Genomic DNA, 16,675 nt, shown 5'->3' with positions numbered 1-16,675 from the left:
CCACTATGTTTATAGTTATTTACCTGTTTATACAATATTCCCAATTGCTCCTTAGCTCTAGTGTCAAGTGGTTTAATGACGTGTAAACGTCAATAAATCACGAGGAACGTCAAAGGTGACCGTCAGGTAACGAGGGGCGTCAAGCCGCCAAAATCCAGGCAAGCGCAAGATCGGGTCGCGTGGCTAACACCAACACTATAGCTTGCTTGCTTGGCTGCTTCATCGTCGTCTTGTATTTTTCATTACCATATACCTAAACAACATCTGTGAGTCCAAAATGACAAATTTTGATAGCTACATTTTCACAGCTCGCTACATGTCTTTCATTTCATTTGATTACATTAGGACCCCTAACAAATTGGGTGTTACGCAAGGAATCGCGCAGAACGGGACGTTCAGTGCACAGATGATAACTGGCACGTGTGCCTGCATAATGAATAGGAGTGGATAAGTGACGTGTGATATGGCACTGTCATCGAGCCCGCCTCCAACTATTCAACCTCTCTACCAGAATATAGCCGTACTCTGTAATGAGCTAGCTATATATTCATGTGGCAATATTAGACTTCAACTGCTGTGCTCAATTTTATTGCAGAGCGTGTAAGTATGTCATGCTGAATAAGTATCTCTTTCGGCATACCCACACGTATATAGCATAGTATCACGCCCCTAACAATTATTACAACACCAACAACATGATTATACCAATGAAGACCCTATTAGCAGTCTACCAGCACCAAATGCAGAAAGGCATTTTCTGGGCAAATGTAAGGCAATAAAACTAATGTTCTGGAGAAGTATAAAATTTGTGGCCATGGATTACTCTGTAAAAATGTTTCCTTTTGCAAGGACGAAGCATTCAGAGAGGGTCACAGGCTACGGCTTACCTTGGTAAAGGTTCACATCCTTGTTGCATGATTGAGCTGATTGTGAACCAGAGGCTGTTCAGCAAAGTCAACTGATTTTTCACAATGTCCACCGTGTCAACACTTTCAGCGCCACCGCAAATCTTTTCACCGTGATCTATGACCAAGCCGGCACCATTACTTTTCACTTTGATGATGTCGAGCTGCGAACGGCCACATAGCTTTTCTCCGACACAGTCTTGACCACAATGAGTTGTGCTTTCTTGGCAGTTGCAGTAATAGCGCGTTTCGGCAGTCCGGCTGCTCCTACTGCGGGCGCTTTCGACGCGGGTCACGCAAACGAGCAATAGGCTAATTACCACGTGCGCAGCGGCCACACACAACCACACATCAACGGAGAGGGGCGAGAGAAAGAAGAAGAGAGAGTGTTCCTCTTGGCGCTTGCTGAACAAGATGCTCACTCCCAGCGTCATAAAAGGGAGCGTGAAATCCACGGCTTCTTCGCGAGCGGACGTAATAGTCAGGTCCCCTATGGCCAAGTCCGCCTCCTGTAAAAGACGCGTATGCATACTCTTGAATTGGTCTAAGATTAGGCACACATAAAAAAATAAGATATGTGGAAACTCAGGAAAGCGTATACTACCCTCAAGTTCTCTGAGGGATATTCCGTCACTTGTTCGCATATTTTTTTTGCTTGAAAAGCCTCGTGAAATGATTTGCAAAAAGATTTAACCACTGGAAAGTTTTTAGAATGTAGTCATTGTAGCGGCAGCGGTCATCGCATGAAAACGTTACTTAAAGCGTGCTGTAGAAAAAATTGCCAGCGGAATAATAAACGTGTGGGGAAACTGAAAATTAACGAAGCTCTGACCTTAACCGTCACATTTTCAGACGTACCCTACATTTTTCGGCCATTATAATCTCTACGGGAATGCGAAAATGTGCCACGTGTAATCAGAAGCCCATATCTTGAACTCCTTGTAAAAGAAGTAAAGAGCCACAAATTAGGAATTTTTCAGAAAAAGATTGAAGCTTTCGGAGAACCTTAATGCTACTGACATCAATAAATATGTGGCATTATGACACACATTTCAACGGATATCGTCAATAAAATGCTCTGAGCTGAAGCTTTGGGATCTTCTGTTCGAGTCACTCTAGTATTCCGATAAGACAATGCTAAAGTTAACTTGTAAAGCTCTTACCTTGTCAATTAGTTCACGAACCATGCCGTTCCAACGGCCTTGGGCGTCTCTGGTGCCATGTGCACCGTCCCTGACTAGCCTGATGCGATAACGAAACCCTAAATGCTGAGAGATTTCACGAAGGAGATCCACGCAAAATCCCTCGAAGCGGTCGTTGGCACTGAGCTTGTGAGCAGACGCTTTCAGCATCACGTATGGTGCGTTCTGTGAAACAGATAATGGAATATCAGTGATCTTAAACGCATCATGAAGTTGAAGTGATTGCACATCTGTATTTTTGCAAGCAATCTCATAAGATACGAACTGTAAAGTAATGGGATCGCATCAGTTCCCCGCTAATTTATTAAGTGTTAAATATATGACCACCATGTAACCCTATATAATTCCGAATTAGCATGAAACCTATCTAAATTTTTAGAAGTTAAAGCTAAGTATAAGCCATCTAAAAACATCTGACTTTGCGCTTGAGAGTCACCGTAACACTTCCGCCATATAAATTAACCAAACTATTGCATAGGTGATATTCAAAATATCAAGCGCCATCTGTCGACGTTGCAGAAAAGCAGCATCCGCCTTCTGACTTTCGAAATGACCAACCGAAAGTGTTCTCCGGAAAGCACACCCGCTAATTTTCTTCTCTGTTCAGTGGCGAGCTCCAACGGCGGGTCACTCACATGAGCGAAGCCAGTCAACTGTTGCCTCGCCAGCAACAGCTATACCTTTTTGCAGCCGTGAGCGTGTCGTGACAAAAAAAATTAAAATTCGCAAGCACAAGATCGCCTGAGTAGCCGATGTTGAGTATTGATAGCTGTTGTTAGTACACAAAAGAAGCATTTAAGCTTATACGTCGTTTCCACGTTTCTGATAGTTATCTGTTGCGGCTATTATTAGTTAGTCCCCCAAGATTTTCTTGCTGTCATGAGTTTAACCACATCAGCTGCAATTTTGTTAGCCATTCAGTTATGTTTGTACAACAGCGTTTCCAATGAAAACTTACTTCAGAAGGTTCACGCCAGAACTAGTGAGTAAATGACGCTTTTTCCTGGAAAACTCGCATTAGTCTGCAGAATACGACGCTGACAAAGGAGACTCGGAGTAGGTTTCGGTCCCAGTGCAATAGGTTGCCCCTCCTGAGAGGGATATCTAAGGTTTCAAAAGGTCATTAGCATAGCCTAGTTAGGTCGTGGTAGCGCCACGAGGTTCGTTGTTCATTAGGCGCTGGAGGGCGAAAGAAAGCGTTGCATACAGAGCCCTAAATACCAGCATGGCAACAGCTCTTGATCAACGCAGCATACAGCCGCCTTGCAACAACGTCATAGCAAGGATGGCGCAAGCATGTCAGCATTTACAGAGCTCAATTTATTTTGAATATCCCCCTGTAAGCAGTAACTTTATTTGAGTAGTAGACTACAATGACATGTGAGAATTATGTGCATATTTTTGTTCAATTCTTTTGCATCGGCTGCTACATTCTACGGAAGCAACATGTTCATGAAGTAGATAGTATGATGAAATCTTGTATGTTTGACAGAAAAACACGTATATACATTTGAATGCGAAACTATTATATGTCCCATTCATCGAAAATCCATCGTAGTCGGCGTAACCGGAATAGGGTACCAAAACTGGCAGAAGGCGCATAGCGTAAAAACGCGTCAAAAATGCTGGGATTGACGTCGAATTTCTCAGAGAGGTTCCTGTAAACAAAGTAAATTATTGATTTGAAAAGAAAATTTGGCATATTCCTGTCTGGGTGGGAATCGAACCCGGGCCTCCGGAGTGCGAGACGAGCTCGCTTCCCGAAAGCCACGGGGGCTACACGGTACTGGTTCCCTAAAGAAGGAAGAAAGGAAGCAAAGAGTGGAGAAGTAAGGGCAGGGAGGTTAACCAGTTCAGCACAACCGGTTTGCTACCCTACACATGGGAGCGCGATGAGGGGGAACTAAAGATAGAGAGGAGAGAGAGAGCACATAGCACAGCACACACAATGTCAGTCACAGTCCGTCACTCTTGCCTGGTACGTGACATCACTGTCACAGCCGCTTGTTCAAGCCCGTTTCTTTTAAAAACCTAAGTAGTCCCTTCGTCGCCTTCAGCTGCGATGTCTTCTGTCGACGACACGTGAGAATCGTTTGAATTGACATAGGTCTATTGCCAAGGTGCGCTAGAACGGACGCCAGGGACTGTCTCGGAACACTATATTCAGGACAGTCGCATAGGATGTGTTCTAGCGTCTCCTCGCAAAGACAGGAATGGCAAAAAGCGTTGTCTGCCATTCCATTCAGCAATGAATAAGATTTCGTGAATGCAACCCCTATAGCCATAAGCTATAAAGCATAGTGGCCTCTCTTCGGCGGAGTCCAGTTGGTATACAGAGATGTATCAAAGAGAGCAGGTGGTATTGACGATTGCTCCGGTTGGTCTGGCTGCTTGGTGTGCACTTTAGAGATAGCGTGATCTACTGTGCAAGCACTCGAAGTCTGCTGGCTGCGTCGGACCGTGAGAGTGGTATTATAGCCTCTTCCTGTGTGTCTTCAAGAGCTTTACTAGCGGCATTATCGGCGTCTTCGTTCCCTATGACGCCGCAGTGACTTGGAAGCCACTAAAATGTCACGTGGTGTCCTTTCTAATGTGACGTATGGAGTAGGTATCTAATGTCGAATACGAGCTCTTCGTATGGTCCGCGACGCAGAGCTGATTTCACAGATTGTAGGGCTCCCTTTGAGTCACTGAAGATTGACCATTGTCGAGGTGGTTCCCGATTGACGAAACAAAGTGCAGCGCGAAGAGCAGCTAGTTCCACAGATGTCGATATTGTTTGGTGGTCAGTCCTGAAGCTGATGGTAATAGCTCTTGCTGAGACAACCACAGCACCGGACGAACACTGGAGGTTTGTGGAACCATCAGTACAAATATGTACACTGTCCGCATACCTCTTGTGTAGAAGAAGCAGAGACAGTTGTTTCAGAACAGGTGATGACAGCTCCGATTTTTCTTTATTCCTGGTACACTGAGATGTACTGTGGGGCTAATAAGACACCAAGGCGGTATTGATGGTTTAGATGCAGCGGTGAAGCCCAAGGGAAGTTTGTCGTTGTACTTCATGATAGTTTTAGAGAACGATGATTGGTGCCTGTCTGAATGTAGTGTTGCAAGGTGGTAATAGGGGGCACGTGCAAAATGTCTGATGTGCGTTCTCAGGGTTTTGACCGTAATGTGAATTTGCATCGGATGGTCCCGCGCAATCACAATAGTGGCCTCTGTTGACTTGCATCTGGGCAAACCAAGGCAAACTCCGAGTGCTTGAGCTTGTGCTGCCTGCAGAACACGAATATTTGTCTTGCAAGTGTTGTTCAGTACACGTAGACTATATCTTAAAAAAACCGAGAAAGAGAGCTCTGTAGAGTTTCAGAATTTCGTCTACTGACATCCCCTACGTCTTTCCTGTCAAGTATTTAAACAACTGGGAAGTTGCTGTCAGGCGCCGTTTCATGTAGGCCACATGCGGGCTCCAACAGAGGTCTCGGTCAATGATTACGCCAAGAAACCTGTGGGTGCTGACATAGGAAATGGTCCGCCCATTGATTGAAATGACATAATGTGTCATTGGTTGGCGAGTAAATGCCACTAGTGCGCATTTTTCAGGTGATATGCTGAGACCTTGTTTGCACAAGTAGCTCGCTGTCAAAGTTGCTGTTCTTTGAAGCCGCGCACGTATCTATGGACGTGTGACTGCCGAAGTCCAGACACAGATGTCGTGTGCGTATATTGAAATCTTGATGGTAGTTGGTAAGTATTCAGCAAGTCCAAGAAGAGCGAGGTTGAATAGCGTCGGGCTGAGAGCACCGCCTTGAGGAACACCTCTGCTGGTATAGCGTCGCGTAGTCGGGCCATCGTCAGTTAACACAAAGAATGATCTTGCAGATAGGTAACTTGCAATCCACAAAAAGACTCGACCACCTAGGCCAACCGTCGCAAGAGCATCGAGAATGGCCTGATGTAATACGTTATCGTATGCGCCTTTCACATCTAAGAATAAAGCTGCAGATAAACGCTTACGGGACCTTTCGTGCTGAACATACGAAACGAGATCAACTACATTGTCGATGGAAGAGTGGTCACGTCGGAAACCAGCCATGGAATTCGGATAAATCTTGTGGTGTTCAAGGTATCATTCCACGCGGCCAAAAATCATCCGCTTTATTACCTTTCCTGCACAGCTGACCAGCGCAATTGGGCGGTAAGAGGTGAGCTAGAGTTAGGATTTGCCCTGCTTCAAGAGTGGCACCAGGCGGCTTACTTTCCCTTCGTCAGGAACACTTCCCTCCTGCCATGAGGAGTTGTAAAGACTCAACAATTCTCTCCGTGCGGATTCTCCAAGATTGCACAAGGCTCGGTATGATATACCATCTGGGCTCGGAGATGAAGAGCGCCTGCAGAGAGCTAGTACTGCCTCGAGGTCCTCCATTGTAAAAGGAAGGTCCCTGCGGCAATCACGCGAATGGGGGACGTCACCTCGGACTGGAGGATCTGGACGAGTCGCTTGGGCGGCGATCCGCACACATAAGTCTTCTGCAACATCGATGTCTTGCCGCCCTTGGAAGAGCGCGAGCGCCTTGAATGGAAAACGCTGTTCCTAAAAGTGTGTCTAGTGCGCGCGTCCTTGCACACGTTACGTCACATCCGTTCGGCGGGTAAAGAGAGGCGAGCCACGGTGGTCGCTGCAGTGACTGCCATGTCTTGACCGCAGGATATTTACGCTGCCGTGGTCATGACCTAGTAGTGTGCATTTTATTGAAATGAAATGTGTATGCATGTAAAATAAACGAGAAGAAATGGAGAAGACGCCAGTCCATGAGCAAAGTAATCAAGAACGTGACGTTTTTACGCATTGTGAACAAAAGCTAGCGTGTGGAAAACGTTAAAAACGTTGACTTTGATGATTTTTTGTTTTGTTCAATACTTGCACTATCTTTTAAGCACGAACAAAGCTCTGCCATCAAGTCTTAGAACAGCCAAATACGGCGCCTAACAGGCATGTGCTAATTTCAGAGCATTCAAATTATTCAAGCGCGTCACATATTTCAAAGTATATTTCTGGTAAAAGGGGAAAATTCCCTTTTTTCCTGCATTTACTCTTTGTTTCTCGATATCGGCGCGCTCACCACCGTTCTCTTTTAAACAAATGTCGCCCCAACGAGTTCAACAATTTGCTATTCTCACGCATATTGCGCGTTTGTTTTATATGCGGCACACGCCTATTACAGGTGTTAAAAATGGTGACGCATTTCTTTACTCAGCTTTCTCAGCTAGTAAGTTTGTGTACCATAGCTGTCCCAGTGAATTATTTATCCTTATTTTTCTACATATTTTTATATGTATTGTTGTTTTATATCTTCATCCCTCAGTGTATTGAAAAGGGCCTGTAATGTGTCTGTAAATAAATACCAATATAGTCACTCTGGACTGGGTCAGGTGATAACATTAGGCCTGCATATGTGCCCCGATCTGTAAGACATGGCTTTATGAAAATAGTGGATCGATCATTCCATGTCAATGAGAGCGTGCTACAGGTAGTTCACGCTGCACTAAAGTTTACTAAAACATGGATATCTGTACTTCTGAAACTCGCGTGCCAGAAAATATAAGCGCACTAACCACAATTGAGGTAATCCTTAAAGTCTTGTTTCTCAGCGTGCTCAACACTTCTTCCTGGAACGTCTTCTCCATACGCGTCATGTGCAACCCTGACGAAGCACTCCATTTTCCGACCTGATGGAACACATGAAAAGAAAAAATACAAATCAAATCGGAATGAACTGATTAATTATCGTGTAGTGGACATTTCTGAGTGGTGTTAATATCAGAAGCAGCGTCGGGTTAGTCTCTAAACAGGCGTCGAGAACAGTCTGTCACGAACGCCTTGATCCTGCGCACAACTACATAAACGTATAAACACATGGACATATACCTCCACGAACGCGCACTCTTGCAAGAACATCCAATTGCAATAACAAAGCACCGCAACACATTACGACAGAGTAAACAAAATTTTTTATGGAACATAAGTCATAAAGATGTCATCATCAATTATACAAATGTCATCTTCAGTCATTTTAAAAGATGTCATCTTCAGTCATCTGCAAAGTCATTTTCCTGGCAGGAGCCAGGAAAATGACTTTGGAGGCAACGACATGATGTCTAAGTGGAGTTTACTAGCGGTGTATTAGAAATAACCGCCAAAATGACAAGGAAGTCATAAGCAAACGATGAACACATCAGAAAATATCAGCAGAGCTCAAGGAATACTCTGGATTTGAACTGTGACGGCAGCGGCTTCTCAAAGCGGACACTGCCATCCTCTGCCGAAAGACAGCAACTTAGCGACGTTCACCAGCGTAGCATTCGTCCACTGTAGCACTGACTGATTTGGTCACCCACATTGATCCAAAAACGCCACCATATACAGGGTTTGCCTGGAGCACGATATCTCACACAGATTGCAAAGCGCGACCTTCTCCGTCAGGGATCACCATTAAAAATTGTGGAGTAACTCCACTGGAGTTGTCTAAGTGTGCGTAAGCATTGTGCCACTTGCTAATCTTCACGCATACGACACGACGTATGTTGATTACCGCGATTGATGAAACAGGGGACGTATTCGTAAATGTTCCACTTCGGCAATAGTTCTCCTAGGCGACAATATCGCCTTTAGGCGCCCGCGCTGTTTGGCTGTTTTAGCGAAATTGGATGAGCTGATTGGCTGGTTGAGCCCGAAATCATTCAATTTTGCTCAACCAGCCAATCAGCGCGCGCATGCAGGCGAAATTGTTGCCTAGGCGAACAATCGCCAAAGTGGAACGTTTCACAATACGTCCCAGTAGACGTTTCATTGATTGTATGCTTTATCGGCCTTGCAATCTGTGTTCTCGCTGTTCATTCAACCAGAATAAACCCTTATCAGCTCTTATTGACTCTTATGAGTCGTTATAAACCGTATCGGATAACATCCGACCTTTATCAATCCTTATTTGCCATTATTAACTCTTTCCCTATTATGGGGAAAACAGGTGTTTTTTGTAGGTTACGGCAGATGTTGTTTTTTTTTCTGAAGGAACTACTGCACTCGATATTTAATGTAATACATAAACATAAAAAAATGAATGCGTTTTTCACGCATAAAGGTTTTATTAACGAGATATATGTCATAAAATGATATAAATTGTTAAAATCAAGATTGTGCGATAAAATGAAACAAAGTTTGTAAAGACACGCTTGTATCTACTAAGAAAAAAATATTACAAAAACTATGAGGCACTATGTACGTAAAAATCAAAATTTTTCAATGAAGAGGTATTTCGCTACAAAAATTTAACTGCAAGCACTACAGTTGGGTGTGCCGAGCTGCGGCCGCGGATGTTACCAGCTGGTTTGCGTCGTCGTCGCTTTCAGTCTCAAAGTCCGACGAAGATTCAGCGTCCTCTGACTCGCTGCTATTCGATGTATCGATTAAATTAGCCGCAGAGGCAGGGGAATCGCGATAAGCTGCGATCTCCCGAAGCACGCACGCTGTTTACGAAGCCGGACATTTTTTGCGTTCTGCTTTGACAATCGCGATACTTCGGAGCTCGTTTAAAAATCACCGCTTGGCGGAGAAAAAGCGAACTGGTTAGAAAACGAAAATATAGTTTCTCCTCTTTTACGTCCGATGCCGCAGTGTGTTCGTGAGCTAAGCGGAAGTCTCGAAATCGGCGTTTCAAACCATCGATACCGGGCGGCCATTTTTTCGTTCTCCTTTGACAATCGCTGAACTTCGAAGCGCGTTTAAAGATCACCGCCTCACGGGAAAAAAGCCGACTGCTTAGAAAACTAAGATATAATTACCCTCCTTCACGTCCGATAGCGCAGTATGTCCGTGAGCGGCGCGGAAGGTCTAGAAAGCGGTGGTTCATACCATCGATAGAGGGCTAACCGTGCCCAATGGGCGCGGTACCGAAAGAGTTATTCTTATCGGAATCGATCCAACCCTTTCAAGCCTTATTTGCCCTTATCAACCTTATCGGACATGATGCGACCCTTATCAACTCTTATCGGGCCTCATCAACCTTATCGGACTTCATCCGACCGTTATCAACTCTTATCAGTTCTTAGCAAGTTTATAGGAATTGCTCTGACCATCACATGCCCTTATCGCTCTTAAGCACGTTATCTATCCGCGGCGGACCAATATCAACCGCGATCAGTCTCATATAGACCCTTCACTCCTAATCGTCCTTATCAACTCATTGACTGCTTATCTGTCGTGTTGCGCGACAATCCACCCAACGCGGCGCAACACATTCATATGGTTCAGATATATTCGCATTCTGCAAGCCCGGGTGTTTAGCCCACTTGGTAAACCACTCGGCTTCTGAGCGTGAGGTCGTATGTTCGGAACTCACCACCGCGAATTTATTTTTATTATTATAGCATTTCCTTTACGCATATAAAAAGCGCCAGGAACGCTCCTAGCCGTAGACGCTGATTAAGACAACTCCAAGACCAGCTATCTTTCCTGCGCGTGTAAGTGTCTAACTTGCCGGCCTTACGTCGTTCCCATGGCAAACACGCATCTGTGATCAAGTGCTCAGGTTTATGCTTTCTGTGGTTATGATCTTCGTGGCTGCTGTTTCGTGCACAATTTACGTAGTGCAACTCACTTATCTCACCTATTATTATTGCGAAAGCAAATATATGGATATATAGAAGCGCACTTCTGCCATCGTCGTCGCCGTGATGTTCTGTATGAAGTCCAAACACGGTAACGCCGTCGCCACGCGCCCAATGCTGTATGTGCGAGTGAAAGCTTGCGAGACGCCATATTTCAGACGCAATAATAGGTAAATTTCAGTACGTATACAAGCACACACACATAATAGTCTAAAAATAAGGCACATCCATGTTTACTACCATTTCAAGACAATTGTGCAAACAGCTGAGAATGCCAAAGCCGTTTACTTACTGAAGCCAGGCCTCCTCTCTTCAGCTTCACCACATGAAGAGACACATTGTGCCGGCGACCCATGTGGTCCAGCCAGACAGGGCCAGTCAGACCAGAGAATGGCGTCTGTGAACGAGCGTAAAGAAAACGCTTACGAATATGCAGCTTTTCATTCAAGCTAGGTAGCGAAAACTTTATTTACCTGTTGCCTGTTATATATATTATGGTATATTCTTCTGCAATTAATATTATTATTTGGTTTGTACACATACAACACAATGTACAAGCACTTTCCAAACAGGCACTATTTTTTTTTTAGATTATAGAAAGACCAGCGAAAGCCTCGACAAGGAGGCCGCAACATTTCGCAAATATTATTTTCGTGAAAAGATAAGAAATGCAGCGTAAAAGTAGAGCCAGAGAAGAAGCAATGACTTTACTATTGCTCATTCATGAATGCCTATCAGGAGCCATTTCTTAGCGCGCAATTGAAGCTATTAAAGCTTACGCATTCAATAGTTCCCCAGTGACGCATTTCCTTACAATTTCAAAGCACGTGTGCGATGCCGCCATCGTTGAGAATGCAACGCGGCCGGTGAATCGGAACCTGACAACACAGCGCAAGAGCCTTAGGTGTCTTCGTTTACATTGAAAAAAAAATAAAGTGATAAGTATGTAGAGCTTGCGAAGTTGCAAAACACAGCGAAATTTGCCACAAACTGCGTGATCACTTTTTTGCACCTTCCCTCATATATAAAATAACTGTATACGCTTCTGAGTTCACCAGTTCAGCTGGAAAGGCACGCCGAGCTGCCCATAGACGTAATCCACTAAAAATTGGTGCAAGTCATCTTGCGGCATATATATATATATATATATATATATATATATATATGTATAGTAGTAAAGCGTAGGTTGTGGCTTTAGCTTCCACAGGCTGCACGCTAACTGTCCTCGTTTATTTGCCTTTACTTTTTTACTTTCTACATTTCACTTTCAACCATAGCTAAATTCCCCGATGTATTCCTTGGCTCCATTGTCTGTCGGCTTTATATGGCCATGATTAACCAACATCGAGCCCCTCCGTTTCTTTTCTTCTCTCTTGTTCATTCATAGCTAGAGTCTCGAATCTGACAGCCTTGATGTCATTGGTAGCATACGAGGGCTTATTACTCACGTGCCAGCTTTTCTAACTTCACGTGTTACGTGACACCATCGGGCAAAAAAGGATGTTCCATATCCGCCCACCATGGCTGTGGCGCTGGCTAACACTCCCAGGGTTAGACTTAGTAAACATAAATGCCCAAGTTAGTGGACGGATTGATAGCCGTCGCCGTAGCAGAATTTAGTAGTGCCGCGCAGATGTAATGCGGAGGTTGTGGATTTGGTTGCCATCGGCGGCACGCTATCTTTTCGACGAATTTCATTTTCCTTTTCTGTATTATTTTCGATATTTCACTTTCAACCACAGCTAATTTCACTGATGCATTACGTGACTTATCTGTCTTTTGGATTTTATGGTCGGGATTAACAAAAATCTAGCCCCTCGGTATTCCTTCATCCCTGTATATATATATATATATATATCAGTGAAGCAAATAATCACAGGAGCCGGCACATTACTAGTCCAAAAAAAATGGAAGCACGTAGGAAAAACATATAACAGGACTTTACTGACGCTTCGGATGGGGTCCGGCCTTCATCAAGAGTGCGATTACAAGCACACAGAGCTCAATTTATACATTTTCTCCGTAAGAGTGAAAAAAAAACTCAATAAAAAATAAAAAATGCAAAGTAAAAAAAGAAAGACGACAAACGTGTGAATGGAAACTTACGCGAACACTGAGCGGCCTTATTTAAAAAAAAAGTTAATACAACAAAGCCGTGAACACAAGCTCGTAAAACGTGGGTAGCCTATGACCACAGGCGCGGACACGTTTAGTGTCGTTTACGAGCTTGTGTTCACGGCTTTGTCTTCACTTCTTTTTTTAAATAACGCCACTCTGTGTACGCGCAAGTTTCCATTCACGTGTTTCTTGTATTCCTTTTTTTACTTAGCATTTTTGTAATTTTTGCAGGTATTTGTGTCACTCTTACGGAGAAAATGTATAAATTGAGCTCTGTGTGCTTGCAATCGCACTCTTGATGAAGGCCGAACCCCGGCCGAAGCGTCAGTAAAGTCCTGTTATAGGTTGGTCCTACGTGCTTCTATTTTTAAAACTATTTATATATATACGGTTGAGTGCCTCTACAAAGAAAGTGCATGTATAGCGAAGGAATAAATCGCCCCCGGTTTAAGTGTAAGGCGTGCGGTGCGCGCCCTGTAGAACGAAATGACCCGTATAACAAATTATTTCGGAGGCTTCAAGCACTTTGTTACAAAAGCATATATATATATATATATATATATATATATATATATATATATATATATTGAGTCCGTGAACTTGTAGTAGGTGGCTTATCTCGTCAGAAGGAGCAACACACCGCTTTCGCAAATATATCCGGCTTTTTTCTGCTTTTCTGTTTATGCAAATTAATTTTATTTCTGTAACAACGGTGCTTCTTGTGTTGCGGCAATGCACCTACTGCGTCGCAAGACAGTGCTTAGTCATTATGCGCCCACGATGGCTTCCTGTAGAAATTTAACTTTTTTCGAAATGAAAAGGTGTCTTATATGATTTTTTTTTAGATTCAATGATTTTCATACAACAGTATTGCAGTTTATCCTTGCAGGGATGTTGTCAAAATAGAGAATTATGAGACACGGCATTCATAACTCACTTCACATGAGCGTCAGTACATGTTTGCGAACTCCGACTAGACGCACGAGATCTGCACAGGAAAGCTAGCAACTCGTTATATTAACACGGTAAAAATACGCAATACGTCGTACAACCAACTGTGTCCTCGAGTCTAGATGACGGCTTATTCAATTTGACATCTTAGATAATAAAAGGCAACCCGCACTACACCTTGTTTTATTGCTTATTTAAGCACATTTTTCTTCCCTTTAGTAGCACGAACATAGAGCAACAAGCGCTAACATTAGCCGAACCTCATCGCTAGGGGTGTGGGAATATTCGGAACTTTCCAATAATGAATCGAATAGTTTCTTATTCGATTCGGACTTCGAATCTTATATTCACTAATCGTAAATGCCAATACTTTTCGAATACTCTTCAATACTTCAAAGTGTCAACAGCGTCCAATTAAACATAATACTGGAGCAAAATAATGGTAATGTTTGACCCCCACATGGTAGGTTCTATCAACCAAAAAAGTTTACTGACCAGCTGATTTCAGAAAGCGCTAAATATCCGAGCAGCCTTTAAAAGTACCCAGTAAAACCGTACATCCCAATGTTGTTCGCATATACCAGTAGAGGCTTGAAATGGGAATATCAGGCTGCGTTTTGAGGCTGCAGAGATATTCAGCTTTTTGTCCGATCCCTTGGTCCGCAAACTTTTTTGTCAATAGTACATAAAACATGATAGCTAGCGTAGTGGAGCAGGCGTCGTCGCTTATGTAGCCATACATTGCACTCTATAAAAAGATAACTCTCACTCTCTGTAGAGTCTTCTGCATGCGAAGAAACCGTTTGTTCACTCCTAATGCTTCGTTTGTACTTCACAAACGACGCTTTAAAACGTACTATGTAATGACAGAAACTTGCTAACATTGAGAATACTACGATGTGAACATCGTGTTATACTAATTGTGATAAAGGCTTTTATCCGAGTCTCATCTCTAGCGGTGTGCGAACATTCGGAACTTTCGAATCATGAATCGAATAGTTTCTTATTCGATTCAGTCGTCGAATCGGATATTTACTTTCAGGAAATGCCAATACCTTTCGAATACTCTTCAATACTTCAGAATGTCAACTGCGCGCAAATAAACATAAAACTGGAGCAAAGAAATGGTAATGTTTCACCCGCACATGGTATGCACCTAAAAGATGAGAACTTGCGTAGTGGAGCAGGCTGGTAGATCGCTTAGGTAGCCATACATTACAGTCTATAAAAAGATAACTCTCACTCTCTGGTGAGTCTTGTGCATGCGAAGAAACTGCTTGTTCACTCCTAAAGTTCCGTTTGTGCTTCACAAACAACGCTTTATAACCTACTATGTAATGACAGAAACTTTCTAACATTAAGAATACTACGATATGAACATCGTTTTATACTAATTGCGAGAAAGACTGTTATTATTGGAAAACTATTCGATATTCTAAACGATTCGCTTCTGGTATTATTCGATTCGGTATCGAAAATCACTTTTTGCACACCCCTACTGATCTCCTTTCAATTTTTTTTCAAATTTCCCAATCTCTATAAAGCTTTCGATTCATTGCCCTAATTAGGAAACATTTTATTGGTTCCTTTCAGCTTGTACGAAAGAACATAGATATTCGAAAAAGCACTCTGGAAGTGGCGTGCATTAGTACCAGCCTGCTGTACCGCCATTCTACATCGTTATATAATGTGAAGGTCTAGTAAATCCCGACCCACATGGAGCGATTTTCTTGCAAAAAAAATTGTTGCAGTGGCTTAGCTCGGCTATGCCAGGATATACGTAGCGTTAGCAAAGGTTCAGCTGAAGGTCCGAGTCGCACTGGCGCTTTCGCTGAGTTTCACAGTATATTCAGTCGATCGGCGAGCCTTGACGTCATCGACGGCGTTTTGTTGTTGCTGCAGGGGTGGTCGGGCACCTCGCTCAGCCTCCTGGCGACGCCGCTTTGCTAGACGTTCGTCCCTTTGCTCCAGTGTCTCCGCAGCACGTTTAGCCTTCTTCTGTTCATTCCTCCTACGCTCAACCGCTAATTGCCAGGTAACTACTTCGGGATCCGATGAGTCAAGCTTCTCCGTTCTTCTGCGCTGTTGAGCAGCATTTGCGCTCTCCTTCTCCATGGCTATACCACACTGGCAAACGCCAGTCAGAAGCGCAGCGGCTCCAGCGCAGTGTCAGACGGCGACTGCACAGCGAGCGCGCGCCGGCGCCAGTGCGTCTACCACGGCTACGACGTCACTCCTCTGGAATGCGCAGACCGGCGGCGGTGAGTCCCGCGCGGCGGCGGCGGAGTGCGCGAGAGGTGCCGGCTCCGGTGGCTCCGGTGCGCAAGCCGTGTGACATCACTGATACTTGCGCATGCGCAGCACGGCTCTTGATGTGCCGCGCGAAACGGCCTTGGTTAGGCCAGTGTAGCTAACGCTACAAAAAAAAAAACTGGGGAACGGCCGCGCGCGGCGTCCACCCGACGGGCGGCGGCTGTTCGCACGGCGGCCGGCGGCTGTTCGCCGTCGGTCAAGGCGGGCTAGATATGTTTGCATTCGGTCAACCGCTCACCGGAAGCGGCGAATGAAGGCTGTCAGCGCGGACCAACCAGGGCGCATTTCGCGTCTGACTTCCTGCCGCCGCATTTGACTCTGCTAGCCAATCAAACAGCCTGAAGCGAACATGGCGACAAAAGCTGCGCGCATCGCGTACAATGATCGACTGATCGCAGCCGTCCAGGCACCACCAATATGGTTCAGTTGCAGAATAATGGTTCAGTTGCAAATACAAAACTATTTTTCCACTGATTTTTACTGGGAATGGAATCACACTCTTTTTAGCAACAATGA

The 16,675-nt window shown here is 44.3% G+C and overlaps 1 protein-coding gene across 4 annotated transcripts in view; it reads right to left on the bottom strand.

Annotated features, from left to right (window-relative positions):
* Positions 1 to 16,675, bottom strand: part of LOC119461666 (glutamate receptor ionotropic, kainate 2-like) — a 190,300-nt gene that overhangs the window by 36,792 nt on the left and 136,833 nt on the right. For all 4 annotated transcript variants that reach the window (XM_049671861.1, XM_037723040.2, XM_049671863.1 and 1 more), the window contains 4 exons: positions 11,070 to 11,174; positions 7,727 to 7,840; positions 2,069 to 2,272; positions 888 to 1,414 (listed from right to left, as the gene is read on the bottom strand). In XM_049671861.1, coding sequence (XP_049527818.1) covers positions 888 to 1,414; positions 2,069 to 2,272; positions 7,727 to 7,840; positions 11,070 to 11,174 — 950 coding nt within the window. The remainder of the gene's footprint in view (positions 1 to 887; positions 1,415 to 2,068; positions 2,273 to 7,726; positions 7,841 to 11,069; positions 11,175 to 16,675) is intronic.

The sequence above is a fragment of the Dermacentor silvarum genome, chromosome 8 (genome assembly GCF_013339745.2).
Source record: "Dermacentor silvarum isolate Dsil-2018 chromosome 8, BIME_Dsil_1.4, whole genome shotgun sequence".
Taxonomy (NCBI): domain Eukaryota; kingdom Metazoa; phylum Arthropoda; class Arachnida; order Ixodida; family Ixodidae; genus Dermacentor; species Dermacentor silvarum.
The sequence above is the reverse complement of the archived record's forward strand: the minus strand, read 5'-3'. Positions and strand labels throughout refer to the sequence as shown.